Raw genomic sequence first — 24697 nt, forward strand, 5'->3', positions numbered from 1 at the left:
GCTCCCCAGGTTACCCCACCCCCAAATTTCAATAAATACAGTGCAAAGGGGGCTGGTCACCCACCAAATGGGGGAGATGAGGACCCGAAGTGCTAGAGAGGGTGCATCGTATGGTCCGAGAACCCAGACGTGCACCCCACCCAGCATGCACACCAAGGGTTTGTGTGCACACACAAGAAACCCCTTCGGGCATCCTCACGTGACAGCGCACACACACACACACACACACACACACACACTTTCCTTGGAAATGCAGCACAGAGCACACATACCCCTTCCTCACAGACATGCGCACAAGGTTCCGTGTATATGCGCTTTTCTCTCCATGTCTGGCTTAGAGCCTGCACATGTCCCCTCCTGGCTCAGAGGCATCCGGACAGGCGGGTCTCCCTGGTCTTAGCCAGACTGTCCCCAGGTCTAGGGGCTCGGTGTTGTGATGTTCCCCTGGATGGCAAGGCAGTTGGCCGTGTTGTTGGTGTCAGCCCAGGATGGGAAGGTGTCCAGGTTAAAGATGGCGTAGCTCCAGCTGTTGATGGCCAGAGTGATGACCAGTACTCCGATGATGTTGAGCAGGAATCCTGTCCGGGCCTGGTGGCAGGAGAGCCAGTCTGAGTGGCCGGTCACTGAGCTGGGCTGGAACCTATCCCTTAGGGGCTCCTAGGGGCTCGGGAGCTCTCTGACTGGCCAAAGTCTCCCTGAGAAGTCTCCCTGTGGGTCTGACCTGCAGCACTAGGCAGGGTCCCTGTCCCTTGCTTTCATCCTGGCGCTAAGGAGGGAGAAGGAAGCCCTGTGTGAGCTTTCAGGACCTTGGGCTCTGTTCTTCCTGAGTCCACCTCCCCGGGGGCAGGTGCCTTGCAGGAAGGAGCACACAGGCATTCAGGCCCCACTGCCACTCACCATGTCAGACACTTTGAGGCCTCCGAAAGAGAAGACGATGGCATTGGGTGGGGTGGCCACGGGCAGCATGAAGGCCAGGGAGGCAGCCAGCGTGCAGGGAAGCATGACGTAGAGAGGGTGGAGGCAGATGGCCTGAGCCTGGATGGGGAGACAGTGGGCAGAACTGATCCCAGTCCCCATTCCCGATTCTCCCGCTTCCCCTCTCTGGAGGACAGCGTCCCCCACCTTTTAAGGACATACCCTCTGGCCACGAACCCACCACTTCTGTCAGGAAGCACTAGGGTGACCTGAGAAGGGCCCTTTGACCTCTCTGGAGGGGATGAGTGCGCGGCCCTGCCCAGTGGGGCGTGGTGAGGGGAGGGGCCCATAAAACGGATCTCAAAGGGGCTCCAGGGTGTCATCAAAGGCTGTGGGAACGCGCCAGGGGAAGAAGGGGCTGGGGACGCTCCAGGGAGTCATTTCAACCTGTCACCTCAGGACTGACCAGAACAGGGGCTGGGCCCGGGAGGTGGGCGAGGCCACCAATGAGGCCCATCAGGATACTCAAGGGGTGACATCACCAGGGACGGAGTGAGTCAGGGGCCAGAGGGCCTCAGGGCCCAAGGTAGCCAAAGAGTCTGAGGAAGGGTGGGAAGCTCAGGGGTCTTCTCCAGGAAGCAAGAGGAGGTGCAGACAGGTCACTCCGACCTGCAGGCGGGGCCCCTGGATGAGGTAGGCGGGAGGGCTGCCGTAAAGAAGTGTGTCTGAAGGATCAGCTCACCATGGAGGCCAGAATGGGCAGAAAAAGTGTGGTGGTGGCCACGTTGCTGGTGCACTCGGTGAACGTGGCAACCAGGAGGCTGATGATGAGGGCAATGGCGGGAGGTGGCACATTCTCTAGAGGGGTCAGCTTTTTCCCCAGCCACTCAGATAGTCCTGATTCCTGTGGGCAGAGGAAGATAGTGTGTGAGAATTTGGGGTCCCTGGGGCTCCAGAGTCCCCTGCTGGGGGTCCGGGAGGGTCCTACTCCTGCCTCTATCTCTCTAGAGTCTTCAGACTCACATCTGCTTGGGAAAGAAGATAAGACCCAGCCAGCACCAAAAGGCCCCTCTAGCATTCTGAAGAACACTTGGGTGTGGGGAGAAGGGTCAGATGAGAAGCTAGGAGATGGCGCCAAAGGGCCTTCTTGGGAAGCCTGGGGCTTAGTGGGAGTAAAGCCTTTAATTCCTTTTCCTCCTGTTCTCCCAACGGCTCTTGGGAGCTCCCTGGCCATCCTTATTCTCTCCCGGACTCCTCCAGCCCAGCAGACTGGCAAGGAGAGAGAAGGGCGGAGGGCCCTGGGAAGATGCTGGGAAGAGGCTGGCAGGAGAATGGAGGCAGTTCACAGGGTCATGAGGCCTCCAAGGTCATTCATTACCTGTCCACGAGCGTACTGCCAGACTGTGAGTCCCAAGGCGCTGGGACTTTATCTCGTATGATACTGCCCACCCAGCAGGCAGCACAGTGCCTGGCACAGTCCGTGAGAACTAACCCCAGATCCAGGAGTCTCTGACCCAGGGAAGCTGCCTCCTGCCTGCACAATGAATGAGCTTAGCCAGAACACGGAGGCGCAGAGGGGCGCTGGCAGCTTCGAGGATTTCCCTCCTGCTTGGAGGCTCTAGGGAATGTTGCGCGCTACGGTCCCTAGAGCCCGGCCGGGTGTGATCATGGCGCCCCCTGGTGGCCTCAGCGGGCCAACTGCGTCCCCTCGACGCTCACTACTCCCTAAAGCTGTTGCATTCTCCGCCTGGCAGAGGGTGAGGCGGCTGGAGTGAGGTAGAACGGGGTTGGAACTGAGAACAAATAGTCCCTGCCCACCAAGGGAGCCCGCCTTCCCTTTGGCTTTGGGAACCCTAACAGACGGAGGTCCTTATGGCTTGTGTTTCCTCCCCCTCCCTTAGATGGATCTCTAACCCGTCTCTCCTGCCGCTGCCAAGGCTCCACCCACCAGGAGGATCCTAAGTGTGGGATGGAGGCAGGGTGCCTCTTTCCCTGCCACAGGGTCCCCGTCCAACGGGCCGGCGAGGGGGCGGGGCTTTCTCACCTCGCTGCCCTTGGCCAGAGCAAAGCCGCCCCCCAGCAGGAGCACGATATTCCAGGGCATCTTCTCGTTTACAGTCTTCCAGTTGAGGAGGGCCGGAGGGGCCTTCAGCCTTCCAGGGTTTTCTATTTCCCAAGCAGAGGAGGACGGGTCACCGAGAGCTGACAGGTTTTTCCTTCCCTCCCCCTGGGTCGCTCTGTGGGTCCCTATCAGAGCTCAAGGCACGCAGCATCCTTACTTTGTCCCTGAGTCCCTGCACCCTTGGCAAGTCATCCCAGCCTCTCTGGGCTTTGACTGTTCCTATCAAGTGTGGTTGAAGGCGCATTCCATGCTGGAAGGCAGGGGCTGCCCAGAGGCCCCTCCCTGCCCCACTCCAGGTTCTTACCTGGATCCCGAGTCAGCCCTGGGATCTTGGAGGGCACCAAGAACAGAATTATGCCAATGAAGATGGCCACTGTTCCATCAGATGCCATGCTGTGGGTAGGGCAAGGAGGGCAGACTTAGACTCAGGGCTGCTCAGGGTCATAGGGTAGAACAGCGGGGGAGAGGAGCCCCTCCCACAGAAGTGCAAAGCCCTCCCTGCAAGTCCTCCCCACCATGTCCCCTTTGGGTCTGCACCAGGGGCCCTGCTCCCTTCCCTCCTCCCTTAGCCAGGTGAGCCCCAGAAGTATCTCCCTCTCCCCAAGAATGCTCACCTGTTTCCATCCTTGTCGGGAAAAGCCAGGTTGCCCCAGCCAACGAAAAAGCCCGGCTCCCGGGTGAACCACAGTACCACCAAGGTGACAAAGAGGACAGAGACAGCCTTTTCTGCAAAGCTCATGGGGCCCAGTAGCTTGTGTTCTGTTTGGATGACGCGAAAGGCTGCCTGCGCTCTCTCCTGCGCCTGCTCCCCAAAACCAAAGTTCTTCCGGAAGCTGTGGGGGTGGGGGGGAGTTGGGGTAGCTCCTGAGGATCCCGTGCCAGGCAGGGAAGCAAGGGACTCTTGAGCACCTGTGATACGCTGATGCTGGCAGGATTGCTACACCACCAACCTGGCCATGACCCCACCCAAGGTTCTGGAAGAAGAGCAGAAGACTCGGGTGGTGGGGTGGGGTGGGGTGGGGTCATGGTTCTTCTTTAGCAGAAGCAAAGCTGGGACTCCAGGGGCAGGTTTCCCCATGCTTAACCCTGCTCCATCTGCCCCACTGACCCTTTTCCCTCCAGAGATTGTCTTGCGCTAAGCCCTCCCCTGCCCAGAGTGAGGAGGATCTAGAGGCCTGGCCCCACAACTCCTCCTGGCCAGGACTCGCCACTCCCCCCTTCCAGCAGCCTTTCGGGAAATCTTTCCCTCCCTCTCCTACCTGCTTCTCGGCATCCCCTGGGAGCCTGAGCCCCACCCACACCACTCTTGGAGGCTGAGGAGACTGCCACCCACTTCTGTGTGCCCCTTGCGTAACTTGGGTTGACTTTTAATTTTTCACTTGGGCAAATCTGATGGACTCCCCTGATGAACCATGAATTCCTCAGCGGCAAAGACCATCCACCTAGCACAGCTTTGAATGTCCCATGATGCCTTGCGTATGCGGGCGTCTTTGACCACTACCCAGCCTCATACCAGCCCCCAGCCTCCATCCAGCTGCCTTGCACCTGCCCAAGTGACTGTTCCAAAGTACAGCAACAATACTTAAAAACTTTCCACGTCCCCTCTTCCATCCTCACCGCCCCGCCCCTGCCCCCTCCCAACACCATCCCCTGGGCAGGGAAGACCAGTAACTCCTACCACAATACCACCCTTATCACTACTCTCCTCCCTCACTGACAGAGACATCACCAGTCGATCTCAGACTCATTTCCAGCTGAGCTCCAGCAAGGTCTGACCGGATGGTCAACTCAGACTTCTCTGGTCACTACCCGTAACCCAGGGCTGGAAGTTAAGAATAAAACCTATTTGCTCAACTCCTGGCCTCAAGGACAAGGTCCCAACGCTTGATGTGGCACACAGGACCTCCGTCATCTTCCCCTGCCTACTTCTCCAGCTTCAGTTCCTGATACTGCTTTTTGATCTTGATGTTTCAACCAACAGAACTCGAGTTTTCTCACGTTCTTTCTTGCATCTGCACCTTTGTGTAGGCTGTTGCTACCACCTGGAGTGCCGTTACCCCATTCCGTATCTGGCTGGCTTCTCGTTCTACAAGATTTGGCTTTAGACATCATGTCCCATAGGGGCCTTCTGGGATCTCCATTAGCCTCAGTCCCAGGCTTCTCGCTGTTGCGTTAGACAAGCTCCAAGGACAGGGGCTGCACCTAACATCCCCTAGTATTCTCAGTGCCTCGCACAGGGCCAGATGTCCAGTAAGAACACAAAAAACCCTTTGGAACTGACCATGCTCACTGTGTGCTCCTTAAGCATTAACCAAAGGACTGTGGAACATTATGGAATGGATCTGGCCTGGGCATCAAGAGACCTAGTTTTCAGGGGCGCCTGGGTGGCTCAGTGGGTTGAGCCGCTGCCTTCGGCTCAGGTCATGATCTCAGGGTCCTGGGATCGAGTCCCGCATCGGGCTCTCTGCTCGGCAGGGAGCCTGCTTCCCTTTCTCTCTCTCTGACTGCCTCTCTGCCTACTTGTGATCTCTGTCTGTCAAATAAATAAATAAAATCTTTAAAAAAAAAAAGAAAGAAAAAAAAAGAGACCTAGTTTTCAGCCTCTGCATTGGCAAATCTAGCTGTACACCACTCTTGGAGCCTCAGTTTGCTCATCTGCTAAATGGAGTAATAGTCTCCTCACAGTAAATCCCTCAATGGTTGGGCAAGGGCATACAGAGGCCTTGGCAGGGAGAGGCCTTCTCAATGGGAAGGTAATTATACCCTTGGTGGAAACGGCTACCAGATTACCAGAGGGTAAGGGCAGGCCCCTGGGCTGCTTCTACTTCTGCCACCACTTACTTGAACCCCAGAAAGAGGATCTGCAGCCACAGCCAGGAAAGCACCAGCAAGATGACCATGGTGGGGAAGGCAAAGCCGAACCAGGAGGCAAAGTTCACCACGTTGCCGTTTTTGGGGAAGAGCCTGGGGGTGGGGGTGGGGGGACGCAGTCTGTCGCATGACCTTGCCCCAGGGGCCTCCCAGGGCAAGTGCAGACCCCTTCTCCCCGCCCCCGGCCCCGCCCCCAGTTACTCACGAGTTGACTTGGCCTTGCAGCACCAGGTTGGGTGTGGTGCCGGTCAGTGTGGCGATGCCCCCGATGCTGGCCGCGTAGCACACGCACAGGCTCATGCCCTGGCTGAAGCGCACCTGCTCCTGTGGCTGTGCGGTTGGCTCTAAGGACGCGGCGGGGATGGGGTGGACCTGCCCGTTATCTGGGAACAAAGGAGAGCTCAGCGGGGGGCCGCCCCTTCCCCCCTCTGCTGTCCACGAGCTGGGAGGTGGGGAGCAAGGGGAGAGGCTGCAGTCCAGGTCTGCGAGGGCTTGCACTCCCTGGGCTCTCAGGCTGGGTCAACCCTCAGACACCATCTGGCCCAACCTCTCTCTTGAGAGGGGGAAACTGAGGCACAGAGCCCGAAAGAGGATTATCCGAAGCACACAGGACGAAGGGAGCCTGGATCCCTGACAGCCCACCCAGAGTCCAGCTCTCTGCCTCCCCAAGTGGTCTAGCATCTCATCTGGCCCTGCATGGAAGGGATCCTCAGAATGTCGGATTTTTCATTTTAAAACTAGGGATAGGGGCACCTGGGTGGTTCAGTTAGTTAAGTGTCTGCCTTTGGCTTAGGTCATGATCCCCGGGGGTCCAGGGATGAGTGCCACATCTGGCTCCCTGCTCAGTGGGGAGTCTGCTTCTCCCTCTCCCTCTGCCCTTCTGCCTGATTGTGCTCTCTCTCTCTCTCAAATAAATAAATAAAATCTTTTAAAAAATTAAAAAAATAAAACTAGGGTCTGTCTTGGGTAAACCAGGACAAGTTTGCTGCACGTCTCCCTTTTCTCTCCCTGAAAGCTCTGAGATGACCACCCTGTCAAGAATGTCACCCCAGGGGCGTCTGGGTGGCTCAGTGGGTTAAGCCGCTGCCTTCGGCTCAGGTCATGATCCCAGGTCCTGGGTTCAAGCCCCGCATCGGGCTTTCTGCTCAGCAGGGAGCCTGCTTCCTCCTCTCTCTCTGCCTGCCTCTCTGCCTGCTTGTGATTTCTCTCTGTCAAATAAATAAATAAAATCTTAAAAAAAAAAAAAAAGAATGTCACCCCAGACCACCCTCCCACCACCACCACCAAGAGCTGAGATGGAGGGGGCAGGGGTGGGGGCAGAGCGGGGTTGACCTTCACCTTTCTCATCAAACTTGGTCACTTCTTTCTGGGGTCCTGGCTCCTGGAGTTCAAAGGCGGGGTTGTTGCTGCCTTTCTCTGTGTTCCTGTCTGTGGGTGGCTTGTGCAGCTGGTCCAGGACGGCATGTGCGATGGGCACCATCATGGCGGTGGTGGCCGTGTTGCTGATCCACATGGACAGGAAGGCTGTCACCAACATGAAGCCCAGGAGCAGCCTAGGGACAGACAAAGACGGAACCGCTGGCCGGTGTCCCGCCATCCCTTCAGGGACTGGATCCCCAGCACCCCACCCATTCCAGGTTCTCCAGTCCTGGTTTGTGGGAACTCACAGGGCTGGTCGCACCCCAATGATGAGGAGCACACGGAGAGCAATGCGTTTGTGCAGGTTCCAGTGCTCCACGGCAATGGCCACCAGCAGCCCCCCGACGAACAGGATGTTGCTGTCCTTAAAATACTCGAGGCAGACCTAGCAGGCAGGGACAGCTTAGAGGCAGGAAGGGGTCTCTCCCATGCCCCCTGACATTCCCACAAACACAGGCTGGTCTCCTGGGCTCTAGGAACCAAGTGGAAATGGTCTTTGGATTATCTTCCATTGAAAACAAACCAGGTTCCAGGGCCCCTGGGTGGCTCAGTGGTTAACCATCTGCCTTCGGCTCAGGTTGTAATACCAGGGTCCTGGGATCGAGCCCCGCATTAGGCTCCCTGCTTGGTGGAGAGCCTGCTTCTCCCTTTGCCTTTGCTACTCCCCTTGCTTGTGCTCTCTCTCTCTCTCTGTCACATAAATAAATAAAATCTTAAAAAAAGAATTTAACCAGGTTCCTCTCCTTCTTTCTCCCCTCAGAAATGAGTGGGAGATAATCTAGCCTGATTCCAGTCATGTTTCAAGCCATCGACTGGGAGATAGAGAATTTAGCACTGACACTAGAAAGTACAGCAGTGACTCTCCAAGTGTGGTCCACAAGCCGGCCTCATCCCTCATCTGGAGCTTGCTGGGAACAAAATGCTCAGGCCCTGCCCCAAATCTCCTGACTCGGAAGCTCTGGAGTTGGGGCTCAGCAGTCTGTGTTTTCACCAGCCTTGCATGTGGTCCCGAGGCACACTTATGATTTAGAGCTGTTGACCCAGGAGAATACACATTCTTTAGCTGACTTTCAAGGACCCTTTTCCTGGGTCACCAGGCCTTTCCACCTCCCTGGCCTATACCTGATCCACTTTGAATTAACCCTCAACACCGACCATGCCCTCGGCATTTCTAGAATGCACCCCCCCAACACGGTCATCTTCTGACTCCTCCCTTAGTGCTCCCTGACCTGCCAAACAGAGGCAAGGACTCCTCTTCTGTGTGCCCTGCCTGTGATGAGGCTTTCCTCCATACCAGACCTCCTCCATCCCAGGAGCCTTACCTCAGAGGCATCCATTATGCCCATCAAGGGGTACAGGACGATGGGGAAGAGGGCGGTGACAGCCAGGGGCAGAGCCTCAGTGCACCAGAAGAGCGCCATGATGATGATGGAGTAGGCACAGGAGGCTTCCTGTGGGCAGGAGGGGAGCAGAAGAGCTGTTGGAAGGGCAGGCCTGTGTCCCAAAGTCATGTCACCTCTTGGCCCCGAGAGAAAACAGGCCATTGGTAACAGTGTAGGAAGAGTCTGCAGAAGCCCCAGTCATTGATTCCTGAGTCCAAGGTCTCATTTCAAAATGGAAATAAAAAACAAAGCAAGGCACTCACCACCTTGTCTTTGACCTTGGGGAGGCTACGCGCTGTAATCCAGCCACACAGGAGGGACTGGAGAGCTTAGAGTTGGTCATCAGGCCCCACCCAGCCCGAGGGGACTGCAGGGGGCCAAAGTGAGGATCCCCTAGATGAGATGGGGGGCTCATCTAGATGGGACTGAGGCCTGGATGCTGCAGACCTCTGCCTGGCCTCCTGGCCTTGCCCAGCTTTGTCAGAGCCTGTGAGAATTATTTGTATGACGATGCAATGAAATGTTCGTTTCCTCTCCCGGAAGGGGAGCTTCATGAGGACTGAGTCGGTTTTGTGGCATCTGGGTGCTTGGAGTTCAGGACCCAGCAGGCTTCCGTTCAAAACTTTTCTGAATGAATGAACCACAAGGAAGTTTTGGAATAGTGGGAGTTCTCCTTCCCAGCAAGCCTGGGATGACCCCAGCATCACACAATTCCGGGAGCTGCCATACACATTTAGAGAATATGTAAAGGTTCCCACAGCCCTGAGCTGTGCAGGAGATTGTGGTGGGGGGGACTTTGAATCATAGTCTTGCAAGTCTTTGGGTATCAGAAGTGCTCCTTTCTTTTGGAGAGGCCAGACATCAGACCTGGGAGGGGACCTGGGGTGGAAATGGAAGTCAGAGAGCCTCCAGGGTCCTGGGGCCCCTGCAGGGAGGGCCCGAGAATCATTAGCTAGAAGGAGGCCTCTGGGGCACCTGCCCGCTCTTTGCCAAAGGGGATGTGGGGCTGTAGGCTGTGCCAGGACAATGGGCTGGGAGGCCTGCCCTGACCTCTTGTTTTTTTCACCTGGTGCTCACCCCGAGTACTTCTTCCCCTTAGTGCCCTGAAGCTTGGGGAGGATCCCTGAGAGAAGATGAAGCTGCTTCTGATGGGGCAACTTTTAGGAGCTGGGTGTTTTCCTGGGTAACTCAAGCAGCCCTGAAGGTGGGTGTGGTGGGCCCAGGATCTAGAGAAGCTGGAGGGGGTGAGTGGCTTGCTCAAGGTCACAGAGAACTGGGGAGTGGCAGAGCCAGTCTGGAACCCAGGCAAGGCATCCAGACTGAAGAACTCCAAGGGCGTCTCCCCAGTGCTCTAGGAATGCCTGGAATGGAACAGCATGCAGCCTGCCCAGTCCCCACTGTCATCACGAAACTTCCATGAGCTCTCCTCACTCTGGACATGGACTCTTCGGCCCCAGGGGTGGGGCCACCTTGACCTTCGTCCAGAGACCCACCCCACCTTCTCCCCCAACAGGAGGCCAGTTCTGCTGACTTTGCTGCTCTCAGCTGCTTCCTTCTCACTTGCATGGATGGTGTGGCCAGTCACTGATCTCTGCACACCCCCGCCCGCCCCGGGCTAAGGGCAGGCCGGCCCCTTCTGGACCCTGGCGGCCCCACACCCGCAACTGACTCGGAATTCTCTGGCTGGAGACAAGGAGTCTGGGATGGAGACAAGGGCTGGGATGCGCGGTCAGTGCTGATTCGAGAGGAATGAGGTGACAACAGCACATGTATCCCCAGGACTCCTCCGTGCCAGGCCTTGGGCGCCCCGTGCTTTGGGTGACTGTCGCATTTTATGGCTTGGTGAGGTCATGGCTGACTATTGTTCCCATCCCACAGATGAAGAAACGAAGGCACAAATAAATGAAGCCAGCGTCTCCGTGTCACACGTCCGCAGTTGAAGGAGCCGGACCATTTGGCTCTTGATCTTTCCCTTTCTGCCCTGAGCTGAATCCCTTAGTTGTGGGGTGCCCTCCAGCCTCAGGTTCGCTGTGACTAGTGGGGTGGATAGGGATGGGCTGGGGCTCTCAATTCCAACAGAACTGTCCTCTTTGGGGCCTGCCACTTCCTGCCATCAGGCTCCAGGCAAGTAAACCCAAAGCCCAAACCTTCCCCATCTGAGACCCCATTCCCTGGCTGCAGAGAGAGCTATTAATAGTTAACCCAGTCCCGGTGAACTCCAGTGTGTTCCGTCTATGGCTCCCTTACCCCTTTACAACTTCCTGGAGTCCTCTCCCCATCCATCAGTCTGTCTCTGGATCAAGCCCAAAACCGGTTTCAAAGTCCCATCCAGAAGCCTTCTCTGGCTGCCCACGTCTCCATCTTATCCTCCTGGGCAGTCTTGTCCAGCTGTAGCATAACTTGCTGACCTGTTCTTCCTGGGTCATAGGGTGCTTAACTGGGGCGTGGAATTCCAAGGAATCTGCGGGAAAACTATTTCATCTTTGCGCTGACATCTAACTAAGGCTCTAAACATAGGCATTGAAGCCATGTTGCGGTTAGGGGTACCGCGGCTGATTTTGTCTCAAAGGCCCTTGATCGTGGCCATCAGCCATCAGCTATGTACTGCACAGATCAGTTGATGCCATTATCTCAAAATGTATCTCGAAATCCTGTTTCTATCCATCACTCATTCTGACATGGTAGTTGTATCAATGCCAGATCTTATTTAATGCATGAATGATCACCTGTATTCCTGAATTGCAATTGGCTTTTTCATATTTTTAGTAGTGTATTTCAAAGTAACTGGTTTCCTTGGCGATCCCGTGTTTTCTTTTGGGCATTTTAAAGCACTATTCCAGAAGGGTCCATAGTCTTCCCCAGACAGCCAAAGGTGTCCATAGCTCAGAAATGGGTTAGTGTCCGTGAACGAGGGGCGCCTGGGTAGCACGGTCAGTTAGGTGACCAACTCTTGGTTTTGGCTCAGTTCCGGATCTTAGAGTCATGAGATGGAGCTCCAGGTTGGGCTCCAAGCAGTGCCCCTCTCCCTCTGCCCCTCCCTCTTGTGCTCTTTCTCTCTCATGAATAAATAAATTTTTTTTAAAGATTCTATTTATTTATTTGACAGAAAGATAGAGAGAGAGCACAAGTAGGCAGAGTGGCAGGCAGAGGGAGATGGAGAAGCAGGCTCTCCCCTGAGCAGGGAACCCGATGCGGGGCTCGATCCCAGGAACCTGAGATCATGACCCAAGCCAAAGGCAAACACTTAACCAACTGAGCCATCCAGGCACCCCAAATTAATTAATCTTTAAGAAAAAAAAAAATCCCTGAACGAGGTTTTCAGCTACCTCCATTTTGATCTCAGTCCATACTTTCTAATTAAGTTCTTCTTTAAAAAAAAAAATTATTTGAGAGAGAGAGAGAGAGAGAAAGAGTACTACAGGGAGGGACAGAGGCACAGGGAGCAAGAATCCCAAGCAGACTCTGTGCTGAGCATGGAGCCTGACATGGGGCTTGAACCCATAACCTAAGCTGAAACCAAGAGCCAGATGACCAACCGGCTGCATCATCCAGAGGCCCCTAAGTTCTTCCCTCCGCTTATCTCTTATCTCAAGCCAAAAAGATGCAGGCAAAGAAACCCCCAAGCAACAGCAGGGTCTGCCCTGACAGCCATAGGAAACTGCATGATTGACCCTGAGATGGGGGTCAACTTGACCTTTCTTGCCCACCTGTGGGACCTTTCCTTTGTCCCACATTTTCCTTATATAAACCAGCATGTATTTTCAGCACTTTGGAGACCTTCCTGGAGACACAAGTCCGCTCTCTTACCTGTGATGGACTTGCTGAAATAAATCCCTTCCTTGTTTCACCACCGCTCATCTCTCTGCCTTTGAGTTTTATCAGCAGCAAGTGGCCCAACCCCCTCACAGCCAAGTGCTCTTGCTCCCTTGGGCCCCAGTTTTATCCCTGCCTTAAGGTGAAGGGAAAGAGAAAAATGACCTAGCACTAATTATGGTAGCTTCCCTGAATTACCTTGGGAACTTTCTAAACCTGTATGTAGGTCCATCTCCAAGTGGAATTCCTCTCTGGGTGGGAGAAGGGGTCTCTAGGAGCCCCAGCGATGCAGTGTGAGCCAGAGCAAGGAATCAACAGAGGTCAAGCTTGCGGAGCTGGGTGGGCGCTCCGTGTCCCTTCCCTCTCATTTCCTCCTCACATCTCCATGGGGCAGTGGTTGTTGCTTCTTCCATGGTAAGGGAGGAACCTGGGCTGGACAAACCCAGCTGGCAGCCTATGGCTTGGGACCCGGTCAGTTTACGCTCTGGCCACTGACGGTTCCCCAGGGTTGCTGGCACTGTACAACTCCACACACCAATCCTACACACATAGCCTGCACTGCAGTCCACGGTGGCTCAGCTAGCAGTGGGGAAGAGTTTTTCTCCCTGGCAGCTAACGCTTCTTGCTCCCTTCCTCTGTCACTACCTCTCCCTTGCCCAGGCGGGCAGGGGAGGTGCTCCCCAGCTCTGTGCCTTGGCTGAGGATTTGCTCCTCTCTCAGTATCTGTTTATGGGCTGCTGAGGACAGGGAGTGAGTCTTTTCACCTCCGGGTGTTACCCCTGGCTCTTTGGTGGGTGCTGGCCTGGATGCAAAATCCTCCTTTCCCACTTGTGCCACACCCAGCCCTACATCAGGAACTCCCTGCTATTGGGAGCCCCTGGGGGGCAAGCCCTGGGCCCCTCAACTGTTCATCAGGCACTCATTAGACAAATACCCTCTCCCCTCCAGGTCTGCAGTCCTGCTGGTCCTCTAATACCTCAAATGCCCCCATTGACTTCTCTCCAGCTCTTAGCCAGCGGCTTCGTCCGAGCCCCAGCATCTGTCACCAAGAATCCTACAAGGTCTCCTCATTCACCTCTCTTTCTCTCTTGCCCCGAAATCCCTTCTCCTTGCTGCAGGCAGAGCAATCTCGAGTCACAAGTCTGTTTAATCCACTCCAATCCTCCAACATGGACACACTCACCTCAAAACAACTCAAATCCCTTCAGAGTACCCCACTGCTCTCAGGAGAAGTTTGGGGCTCATTTGAGCCTCTCTTCCTTGCTCTCTGCTCCAGCCACACCTGCCCTCTTCCAGTTCCTCAAATGCTCCATCCTTCTCCCAGCCACAGGACCTTTGCACACACGATTTCCTGTCTTTGCACTTTGCTCAGTTGATGTCTACTCATTCTCAAGATCTCAAGTATTCCTTTTTCAGAGAATCCTCCATGGGTTCCCTGTTTTCACACATGAAGCCCCTGTACCTCTTTTGCCTAGCACTCATCACATGCTATAATTAAATGCTTTGTTTCATGAATTTCTTGATGAACATCAACCTTTTTCATCAGACCGTAGTCTCTAGGGAGCTAGGGCTGAGTCCGTTTCTGCCTACCCCATCAGACACCTACATGGAATGGGCAGGAATGCATGAATGAGAGCACCAGGCATGAGTCAGGCCCAGCCCTGGCCCTCTGGGACTCTGGGTGCCCCCATGTGGGCTGGCTGCCCTGCAAAGCCAACAGAGGACAGGAGAGATAAATACTCAGAGGGCTTCCAAACCCCCAGGTTGGCAGCTTTCTTCTTTTGTAATGGGAAACACAGGTGAGAGGTCAGAAAACTCACGTGCCCAGGCCCAGCTTAATGGCTGTGTCCTTGGGCAAGTTACATCACCTCTCTCAGCTTTTTCCTTCTTTCTTTTTTTGTAAGCAACACTGATCATTTCCAGAGATACACACATTTATCTCTTTTATATGGTTTCCTTATCTGCAAATGGGAATAAAAGAAACACCTGCCTCTCTGGGCTATTATAAGGATAAAGGATGTGACTATGTCGTAAAGTACGGTTGACGGCGGTGAGCAATTGGTAGGGTTGGTGTTGAGATGAATGTACTCCCCGGTTCCCGGAAAACCAGCGTGGATTCATGAGGCACACATGGAGATGACAGTGCCAGAGTCCAGGGCAGACTCTGGACCCAGGGTGCGGGCAAGGTGTGGGACCTGTGGGCATCATGGCCTTTACCCATGATGGGCACAGAGCAGCCTGTGGCTATTGCACAGCTGCAAACATGCCTTTAGTCTCAGAGCATCATGACTTATTCCTCCCGGTGACTGAAGGTTAACCCAGGGAGGGGGGATGGCCTGGCACACAGGGGGCTACTCCCACTACCCCCCGGCCCCTGGTGAGGAGTGATGCTGCTGGCAGTGAGCACTCCCAGGTCTGGGAGTGAGGTGACATACTAGGCGGCAGCTGGCCAAGAACCATAGCAAAGGCGAGACCAGAGTGGGATCCCAGAGGAGAAGGGGCCTTTCCCCGAGCCTCCATCTGTCTGGGCTGAGGAAGACTTCCAGAGGGGATGCTGAACGAGTGCTGAGGGATGAATAGGAGTTTGGCGGGCGGGTGGGCAAAAGGTATTGAGGTGAGGGAGGGAGCAGAGAGGGAACAGAATGAGGCATGAGAGATTTTGATGCGTTCTTGGAGGGGTGTAATACTTGGAAAAGGCCTTGTCTGCCTTAGGGGAGATCTAGGACTTTATCTGGAAGACAGTGGTGAAAAGTGAGGCCCTTAAAGGGTTTTAAGAGGAGAGAGTTACACTGTCAGGTTACACGAATGCTACTCTATGTGAGTTTTTTTTTTTTAAAGATTTTATTTTAGAGAGAGAGAGGGAGAGAGAGAGAAAACATACATGAGTAGGGACAGAGGGAGAGAGAGAACCCTAAGTAGGCTTCACACTCAGCACAGAGCCTGACGAGGGGCTCCATCTCACAACCCTGAGATCATGACCTGAGCCAAAACCAAGAGTTAAATGCTTAACCAACTGAGCCACCCAGGCACCCCATCCCCTATGTGATTTTTAAAAATATGTGCACAAGTGTCTGTGTATATATATATATATATATGGGAATCAGAATTAGAAAGATATAATGAATCTAATGAAATGTAACAATATCTGTGATTTTTTTTTTCCTGGTGGCCAAATCAAAGATATGGTTAATAATTATTGTGATTTGTTATCTACATTCATAACAGAAGGAAGTACTAAATTTTCCTTAGATATTATTGACCATAAAATATAGGGTTTCTTTCCATCCAAGTTCACAGACTTCCTGAATTCTCCCCATAGATTCCCAGGGATGAGGAGTCCCTGCACTGGCCACTGAGGCTGTCATCTGGATGGGCACCAGGGACGAGGATGGGAGCAGGACCTCTCCATTTCATTCTTTGGTACTGTCCAATGTTAAACGACATCAGTGTGTCATCTAATTAAATAAATCTAATTAAATAAATACATCATCTAAAGATGAAAATAGGGGGGGCTCCTGGGTGGCTCCGCTGGTCAAGCGTCTGCCTTCAGCTCAGGTCATGATCCCAGGGTCCTGGGATCTAGTCCCGCCTGCACTGGGATCCCTGCTCAGTGGGAAACCTTCTTCTCCCTCTCTTCCCTGCTTGCGTTCTCTCTTGCTATCTCTGTCTCTGTCTCTGTCTCTCTCTCAAATAAGTAAACAAAATCTTGGGTAGGAGGAAAGGGAAGCGAACACTCCCACTTGCCTGCTCTGTGTGTCTAGACACACTGCAGTGAGCCCAAGGGCTGGAGGGACCTGGGGCAGGAGATGCAGAGCAGGCCGGACTGCCGGATATTCTTTCCAGGAATAGTAGGTCCAGGCTAAATAACTAACCTTTTCAAGAGACTGAATATGCAAAGGGGATGACAGCCAGTTATACGAAAATATGTCCCGCGGTCTGCAGCGACCAGCACGGGTAGCCAAATTACAGCCTCTAGCGCCGGTGGCCCGAACAGTCCGGATTTGCTCAATGATGGCTGGCTTTCCTCCATTTTGCCCCTACTCTCTACCATCACTTCCAGTGCCAGACCAACTGGTGAGAGCCAAATCCGCATCCCTAACCAATCACATGGCCTGCCCGCTGTCTATCAGGCCTCTCTGGCTTCCCCTGCCAACAGCCTCTGGTCGGGGCACCCCTGAAGCCTCCCCTTTCCTCCAGTAAAGCATTTCCGTCCCCGCCCCACCTTTGAGGATCTGCTAACAGTGAGCGATGGTGGCTGGCTGCCTGCCTTTCCTCTGCCCGCTCTCACTCCTGAGATCTTTGTTTATTTCTGCAGTCAAGTCTGAATGAGTTGGTTGCGTCATCTTCTGCTCTAAAAGGCCAAAGGGAAACAATGGGTTTCTGAGTGTCAGAGAAGATAAACGTTGGGAGGGGGGGGAGTCCTGACCTCTTGGGCTGGGGGCCAGATCAGCCTGGGTCCACAGAAGAGCAAAACGGCAGGCAAGATTGACTGTGAGCAAAGCATTTCCACACTCCGTGCGTTCGATGGACCTCGCCACTGGATTCCATGCAGGAAACTACTGTGGAAGATTCTACCTGGTTTGCCCATTCCTGACCCTCACCTAGCAGGTGCTGACGGGCATCAACATAATCTAATAATTTGGGAACAAAGTCCAGACTGAGGAAAAGTCTCTCTCTCTCTCCTCCAGGGATCCCGCTGGATTTGGAGGCTGGGTTCTTCTTCTTCTTTTTTTTTTAAATTAAAGATTTTATTTATTTATTTGACAGAGATCACAAGTAGGCAGAGAGGCAGGCAGAGACAGAGAGAGGGGGAAGCAGGCTCCCTGCTGAGCAGAAAGCCCGATGTGGGGCTCGATCCCAGGACTCTGGGATCATGACCTGAGCTGAAGGCAGAGGTTTTAAACCACTGAGCACCAGGCGCCCTGGGTTCTTCTAATCCTACTCCCAGGCCCCCCCCAGAGGCCAGAAAGTGTGTCTCCAGGTGGTGGTTACACTTAGGGACTATACCTCACTGCTCTCATGTCCGTGACCAGCTGCACCTCACCTTCCTGATTCACAGGTGGGAACATCAAGGCCCCCTTGTTGGGGCAACAGCCCCTGTGAACAGAAGTCATCTCTGGAAAAGAAGTCAGGTGTCTGGGGCTGGCTGTGCTTTTCAGGGGTTAAAAATTCAGATGAGAGGCAGAAGGCACAGGGGACCACCATCTACGGGGCCCCAGGTACCAGGGACCCTATGTCCACAGGTTCTCATTTTTAATCTTCACACAGCCCCTTAGAGAGGAGAGGGCTCATACAGTGCCTCTCATACAGTGTATGAGGTCACATACAGTGTGGATTTGAACCCACATCTGTCTGGCTCTGAAATCCCTATTTTGTTCCCTGGGCTCTGCCTTCTTGATCAAGAGCCAGGAAGTTTCAAAAGATAGAGATGAACCCCAGCACCGAGGTCCAGATTCCACGTGCAGCCTTCATGCCCATGGTGAATCATCTGAGTCCTGCTCTGTCCCTGGGGTTCAGGAATAGCTTGCAGTTAGGGTATTTTAGCACGGGTCTTAAAAGCTCACGTGGGCAACACGACATACTGTTCATCTAGTCTAGGAGAGCAGCTGATTCAGATTAAGAATTTCTGCCTTCTAGGGACGCCTGGGTGGCTCAGTTGGTTAAGCAGCTGCCTTCGGCTCAGGTCATGATCCCAGCGTCCTGGGATCGAGTCCCACATTGGGCTCCTTGTTCTGTGGGGAGCCTGCTTCTCCCTCTGCCTCTGCCTGCCACTCTGTCTGCCTGTGCTCGCTCTCTCTCTCTCTCTCTCTCTCTCTCTCTGACAAATAAATAAATAAAATCTTTAGAAAAAAAAAAAGAAAAAAAAAAAAGAATTTCTGCCTTCTGTTCCTCCTGTAACTATGATCTGGATTTTAGCTAAGCTCTGTCCTGGCAAACACTGTGCCCCTAGGAGACTGTTTTTCCAGATGGTCCCATGTGGGGGGCGGGTTTGGGGAGTGGGGCACCTGCAGTTTTGACCCTAAAAACCCTCCTTCCCCGGGGCCTTGCAGGGCTGACCACATAGGCTGACCTCCCCCTGCCTCTATAACTGAACGTACACGGTTTTTCTACTCCCCGTGCCACGCTGGCCTTGATCATCCCTCCAGCTTTGCCAAGCTTGCTCGTGGCCTTAGGCCTTTGCACTGCGTGTTCTGCCTGGACAGCTCTTTGCTCAGAGCCGTGCTTGACTGGCCCTCGCTTGTCATTCAGGTCCGAGGGTAAATATCATTGCCCTGAGAGGCCTTTCCTGAACACCCCATCCCAAGCAGCCCGTCCCTAAGCCATAGTCACAGTCGGTTCTCACAGCATATGTTTCTGCATGTCTTTCCAGCCCCTGCACCTAAACAGTCCTTGGGACGTAGTACTTGCTCCCTGATGGGCAAGTGAGCGGGCAAGTGAATGGGCGGGTATGAGGTTTGGGGCACACCCATAGTGCCCCTTCACTGTCCAGTGGCTGAGCTGGGGGAAGCAGTGAGGAGGCCTCAGGCCCCACCGTCCCTCCTCCCCTGGGACCACCAGAGGATGGCGAGCATTTCCAGGATTGGTTGCTATTTCTGGAACACACCCTATGATTCCAGCCCCTACACCTTTACTCCTATGGTTGCCTTCACCCATCCGGCCGTCTATGGGTGCCTCTGACTGTTGGCATCTCACTCAGCCTTCAAGGCCCGACTCAAACAACACCTGCTTTGGGTTCACCCCTGAGTCAGTGGGAAGAATTTGCTCCCTTCTCTGAGCTCCTTTGCTATACCTCTGTGTAAACACATGTTCCTCTGACAGCAACCTGAGGACAGAACCCCATACTCCTTTCCAGTAACCTCTAGCACAGAGCCCTAGGAGCTCAACAGACTTCCCCGACTGCAGCCCAGTGGGAGCACTGGCTGATGGCAGGGTGGATGGGAGGGTAGATGGCTCAAGAGGTGACTCACAATGGGGCCACCAGCCTGTATCCCTGGACAGCCTCGGGCAGAGACCCTCAAAGCCACATTCCAGTTTAGACTTTATCTTTCTCTAGCTGGGACTTCAGACAAATTACTACTCTGGGCCTCAGTTGATGTCTGTAAAATGGGGTAATAGTTCCCTCACAGTAACTCACAGGTTATTGTGAGAAGTAAATGGGTTAGTGCTTTGAAGTGCTTGGCATTATGACTAGCACAGAAATAATACTCAATAAATGTCAACTGTTATAATATGGACATCTGTCTGAGCCTTGTCTGGGACTCATCAAACTCTCCATCCTGACAACTCCCCAGTCTTCCCACTTCAGGGGCTCAGGGACATGGAGGTAAGCTTGGGAACTCACTCCAGACAGCAGGGGTTCAACACAGGATCCTCTTTGCCCACAATCATGCATTCATTCAACATGTGTTTTGTTGAGCACCTACTATGTGCCAGGTCCTGGAGATTCTGCATGGAAGAATACAAAGGGCCTGCCCTCATGGAGCCTACCTTCTAGCATAGGGAGTCAGAGAATAAATAGAAAATAAACAAGTGCATCACTTCAGTTAGGGAAAGCCCTTTACTTAGAACAACAGGGCTTCCTAATAGTATGTGACCGGCAGTGGTCAGAGAAGGCATTTTCTGAGCAGGTAGATTGAGGCTGAAACCCGAGTGAGAAGCAGTCATCTGGGAAAGAACATTCCAGGCAGGGAGACGAGTGACGTGAGGAGCGCGGAGAAAGCTGGTGAGGCTGGACAAGAGTGAACGAGAGGGAAGGGAAGATACGAGGCACTGGGGACCACGGGGTCTCCAGGGGTGCAGCCCTAGGGACTCCTGGCTGCCCTAAGCGGTCTGGGTTTTATTTCGAGTTTGATGAGAAGCCTGTAGAAGGGCTTCCACAGGTAGTGGTTGAGTGAAGAATGGTCTGGGGAAGGTGAACCATGAGAGATTATGGACTCTGAAAAACAATCTGAGGGTTTTGAAGGGTCGGGGGGGGGGGGGGGTGGGGGGGCCCGGGGGGGGGGTATTAGAGAGGGCACGATTGCATGGAGCACTGGGTGTGGTGCAAAAACAATGAATACTGTTACGCTGAAAAGAAATGAAATAAAAAAAAAAAAAAGAAGAAAAAGAATGGTCTGGGGAGGGAGAGGAGAGGAATGATGGCGGCCTGGACCCACTGGGGAGGCAGTGGCAAGCACATCCACTCAGTATTTCATAGGTCTTGAGTCAATAGGAACCTACTGACAGAACTGGAAATGAAGGGAAAAGAGGAATCAGGAAAGGCTCTAGGGGCGCCTGGCTGGCTCAGTGGGGAAAGCATGCGACTCTTGACCAAGTCGGGGTTGTGAGTTCAAGCCCCACGTTGGATATAGAGATTACTTAAAAATAAAATATTAAAAAAAAAAAAAAAAAAAGGAAACGCTCTGAAGTAGAAAGTTGAACCGCATCTTGGTAAGACGGCAGAAAGAACCAGCTGGGAAAGATGGGCAAGCAGTGTGGTTTTGGATGTGTCCGTGTGGAAACATAAGCCGTTTGGAGAAGATTCGGGAGCAAGCGTCCAGTGTTGGCTAGGTAATACGGAGGTTAGGGCTGGGCTTAAGACTGGGGAGTTGTCAGCATGGAGATAGCCGAAGTCACCTGGGCGGGGGAGTGGGAATAAGGGGGGGCTTGGAAGGTAGCCTCTTGGAGACTGGAGGTGTCTTAAGGAAAGACACGTGCAGTGCAGACAGATTCCAAGACCTTCAGCAGGCCTCTGTGGAGGGAATGTGGGATTCAAGGAGGGTCTGTTTGTTTTTTCACGGTGAGAGAGATTACAGCACATTTGTATGCTGATGGCAGAGATTAGGCGAGAGGGAAAAATTGATGAGGCTGGGGAGGGGATAATGAGGGGAGCAAAGTCCTTGAGATGACCTGGTTTCCAGGGCCTCCGTGGAGGGCCTGGACTCCGCAGGTAGGACTGGGAACAGTTCCTCCGAGTCAGGCCGGGGTCAGCACCATCTGTGAGGCCAAAGCAGGCAGCAGGGCAGGGTATGGCACAGGGCACACAGGTGGGGGTGGGGGGGCGGTGCTCCCAACCTCTAGCCCTCCTGCCAGGGGGCCTGGCTTCTCTTCTGACTTGGTCTTTCCTGTGTGACCTTAGGCAAGTTGCTGAATCTTTCTGGGCTGTACTTTCCCGAGGAGGGAAATGTGAATCAGGATCCCTGTCTGTCCTTCCTCCTGCAGTTTACACACAAAGCCCAACCTGTTTCAAAACCCATCGGACGGGTCCCCAGCACGGGGAGGTCAGTGGCTTTGACCTGAGATGAGGATCTCCTCTAAGGTCAGACAGGGCTTTGTCACTTACCAAGTGTCAGAGGCTCAGGAGCTGTGCCACGGCATCCCCATTCTCTCACCCCTTTGTGATACCATGAACAAAAAGCCTGCCTTGATTTCCCTTTTGGTGACAAAAGGATGCAAATCGCTCAGTGGGCAGTCCTGGGGTTGTGAGGTGGGGGCTGGACCAGGGGATCCTGTGTCAGCCTTCAGGAGGCAGCAGGGTAGGGAGAAGACAGCCTAGGCTTTGGTGCTCAACCACACCCCCAGCTCTGCCACTTTCTGTGACCTGCCCCACCTTCTGTTTGTATGGCAAACTCGAGCTTCAGGACCCTCCTCCTGAACTGATCCTCCCCTAAAGACCTATAATTTTAGATTCATCATTTTATCTTTTTTTACTTACAAGGGGACCCCCAAAGTGTATTATAGCCAAGCTCTGTGAAACCAGGATCTGCCCTGGTTTCAGTGACTTAACCTCACTTTTCCCATCTGTAAAATGGGACAGTCAGGCTTGCCACTGAAGGTGAGAGGAAGGGTCTGTCAGGGGAGGGGGAAGAGGAGAGGAAGGGAGACTGGATGCATGGTTCAGAGCATGTGGTGAGGGCTCCAATAAATGGGAGCCAAAGTTATCATTCCTGCTGCTTGGCCAAGGGAGGCAGGAAGCTGTGGCACCTGTCCCTCCATCCAGGGTATGCTGTCTATGGTGCTCACTGGCAGGGTCCCGTCCATTGTCCAATTCCTGCCCCTCTCCCTCAGCTGACTTAGCCCTTGGGATCAAGGGTGAGCTCTCTCTCTTTCAGCTTATACTCTCTCTCTTTTTTTTTTTTTAGATTTTATTTATTTGAGAGAGAGAGAGAGTGCATGCACACACATGGCCGAGGGAGAGGGAGAAGCAGGCTCCCTGCTGAGCAGGGAGCCCCATGGGGCTTGATCCCTGTACCCTGGCATCATGACCAGAGCTGGAGGCAGAAGGCAGAGACTTAACCGGCTGAGCCACCCAGGCGCCCCTCTGTTTACACTCTTAAAGGCACAAACTGCCTGAAGCCAGCTTCCTCCTACACTCTTTCCACCCTTCTCCAGCAGCCAGCCCCGCTCCCACCCCACTGAGCCCGGCAGGGCTGGGGGAGCCCACGGTAGCCAGATAACCCCAGCTGCCTCCACCTGCACCCACCTTTATGGAACTGGCTTCCCGTCTCCCCAGGCGGCAGATTTCAAGTGCACCTAAGCCATTCCCCTTGGGTGGCTACTCCTGGGTGCCAAGCAAAAGCCCCCTTTGGGGCGCCTGGGTGGCTCAGTGGGTTAAGCCTCTGCTTTCGGCTCAGGTCATGATCTCAGAGTCGAGGCCCGCGTCGGGCTCTCTGCTTGGCAGGCAGGGAGACTGCTTCCCCTTCTCTCTCTCTGCCTACTTCTCTGCCTAATTGTGATCTCTCTCTCTCTCTGTCAAATAAATAAATAAAATCTTTAAAAAAAAAAAAAAGCCCCCTTTGGTCTCTTAACCGTCAGTCTCAGGAGGACCACGAGGTCAGAGCCTCACTTTCAGGACAGGGAGGGATGAGTAAACCACGTCCTAAGGACGCCCAGCGCTCACCTGGACTGCCCTCCCCCGTCCTTCCTTCACCCCTTTGGAGCCAAACCCCGAGTGCTTACCTTGGTGGGGATGAAGATGGGCAGGGGCAGAAGTAAAATAGGCAGGAAGAACACAAGCAGGTAGGAGCGATAGGCCCACAGGCCCTGCCAGCAGGTGGCCATGGTGTGACCCGCGAGGGTTTCTGGAGCCACGGCCTCCGGGATCCAGGGAGCCAAAGGAGCGATGCGGCAGGTAGGCGGCAGGCCAGGGCAAATTTATATAAAGCTGGTTGAGTGTTAACCATTGACCCACCCTGGCAATCAGACTGTTTTGGAGTCCAGGAGGTGAGAGTAAGGAGGAGGGACCTGCTGGAGGTATAAAGATCAGGAAGACTTTGCAAAGAAAGGGAGCAGGCAAGATCAAGGAATAACAGCTTCGGGTTCTTTCAAGAAGTTAAGCCCAAAGTTAACTCCTTCTGTGCGCACAGGCTGCTAAGGGCTGGAGGAGTTGGAGAAGGAAGGGTGTCTGGGAAGCCCCAGAGCCAGACTCTGGGGGGCAAGACCCAGGCCCTCTCCCCAGCTCAACCTCTCCTCTCTCCTTTGATTCCCCCAAAGCCAGGTTATCCACAGAGTGGGTCCTACTGAGCCCCACGAGGCAGTCCGGCCTCCAGAGACGCCCTGCCCTCCAGGGGTTTCCAATCTAAGATCGAGCCCAGCCAATCTGAAGCAAGCCCTCCTCCTCCTCCCTCCAGGTATCCAGGAGACTGTCAAAGGAAACCGTCAAAGTTACCCATCCTGACTGTCTCTTATTTGCTGTGTGACTTGAGCCACTGACTTAACCTCTCTGAATAACCACTTCCTTGTTCTGCTGTAACAACTTCCTATTATGAGGCATAAGTGAGACAACCTATGGTATGTTGATCAGAAAAGGTTAGGTTTTTTCTTTTTAAGTTCTTCCTGGTCCCCCACCCCCAACCCCAAACTGCCACAGAAGACCAGAGAGATCTTGATCTCTCCATTTACCCAGCATCCATCCATCCCTTCACCCATCCCATTCACCAAACAAGTATGTGGCACAAACTGTAGACTCAGCCCTGTGTTCAGTGCCATGGTTGTAGTAATTAAGATGGTGCTGGTGGGGCACCTGGGTGGCTCAGTGGTTAAGCCTCTGCCTTCGGCTCAGGTCATGATCTCAGGGTGCTGGGATCAAGCCCCGCATCGGGCTCTCTGCTCGGCGGGGAGCCTGCTTCCCCCTCTCTCTGCCTGCCTCTCTGCCTACTTGTGATCTCTGTAAAATAAATAAAAATCTTTAAAAAAA

At 53.8% G+C, this 24697-nt stretch overlaps 1 protein-coding gene across 1 annotated transcript; it reads right to left on the bottom strand.

Moving 5' to 3' along the window:
* Positions 1-417: 417 nt before the first annotated feature.
* Positions 418-23895, bottom strand: LOC111151569 (solute carrier family 13 member 2). The gene is made up of 12 exons (XM_022509640.1): positions 23461-23895; positions 8650-8778; positions 7576-7712; positions 7247-7461; positions 6114-6291; positions 5879-6001; positions 3652-3870; positions 3342-3430; positions 2960-3081; positions 1658-1819; positions 898-1035; positions 418-588 (listed from the first exon to the last, which is right to left on the bottom strand). The coding sequence occupies exons 1-12, from the start codon at positions 23560-23562 to the stop codon at positions 418-420; spliced, it is 1785 nt and encodes a 594-aa protein (XP_022365348.1). The 5' UTR covers positions 23563-23895.
* Positions 23896-24697: the final 802 nt, after the last annotated feature.

This window comes from Enhydra lutris, unplaced genomic scaffold (assembly GCF_002288905.1).
Source record: "Enhydra lutris kenyoni isolate GAN:26980312 unplaced genomic scaffold, ASM228890v2 scaffoldscaffold26, whole genome shotgun sequence".
NCBI lineage: Eukaryota > Metazoa > Chordata > Mammalia > Carnivora > Mustelidae > Enhydra > Enhydra lutris.

What these genes read in the sequence shown, in the direction of transcription:
- LOC111151569 (XM_022509640.1), bottom strand. Translation starts at nt 23,562, where the DNA reads ATGGCCACCTGCTGGCAGGGCCTGTGGGCCTATCGCTCCTACCTGCTT. An exon ending in CTGCAAGGCCAAGTCAACTC is followed by an intron (nt 6,002 to 6,113) that starts GTGAGTAACTGG and finishes CCCCACCCCCAG; the next exon opens with GCTCTTCCCCAAAAACGGCA. An exon ending in CCCGACAAGGATGGAAACAG is followed by an intron (nt 3,431 to 3,651) that starts GTGAGCATTCTT and finishes CCCTACCCACAG; the next exon opens with CATGGCATCTGATGGAACAG.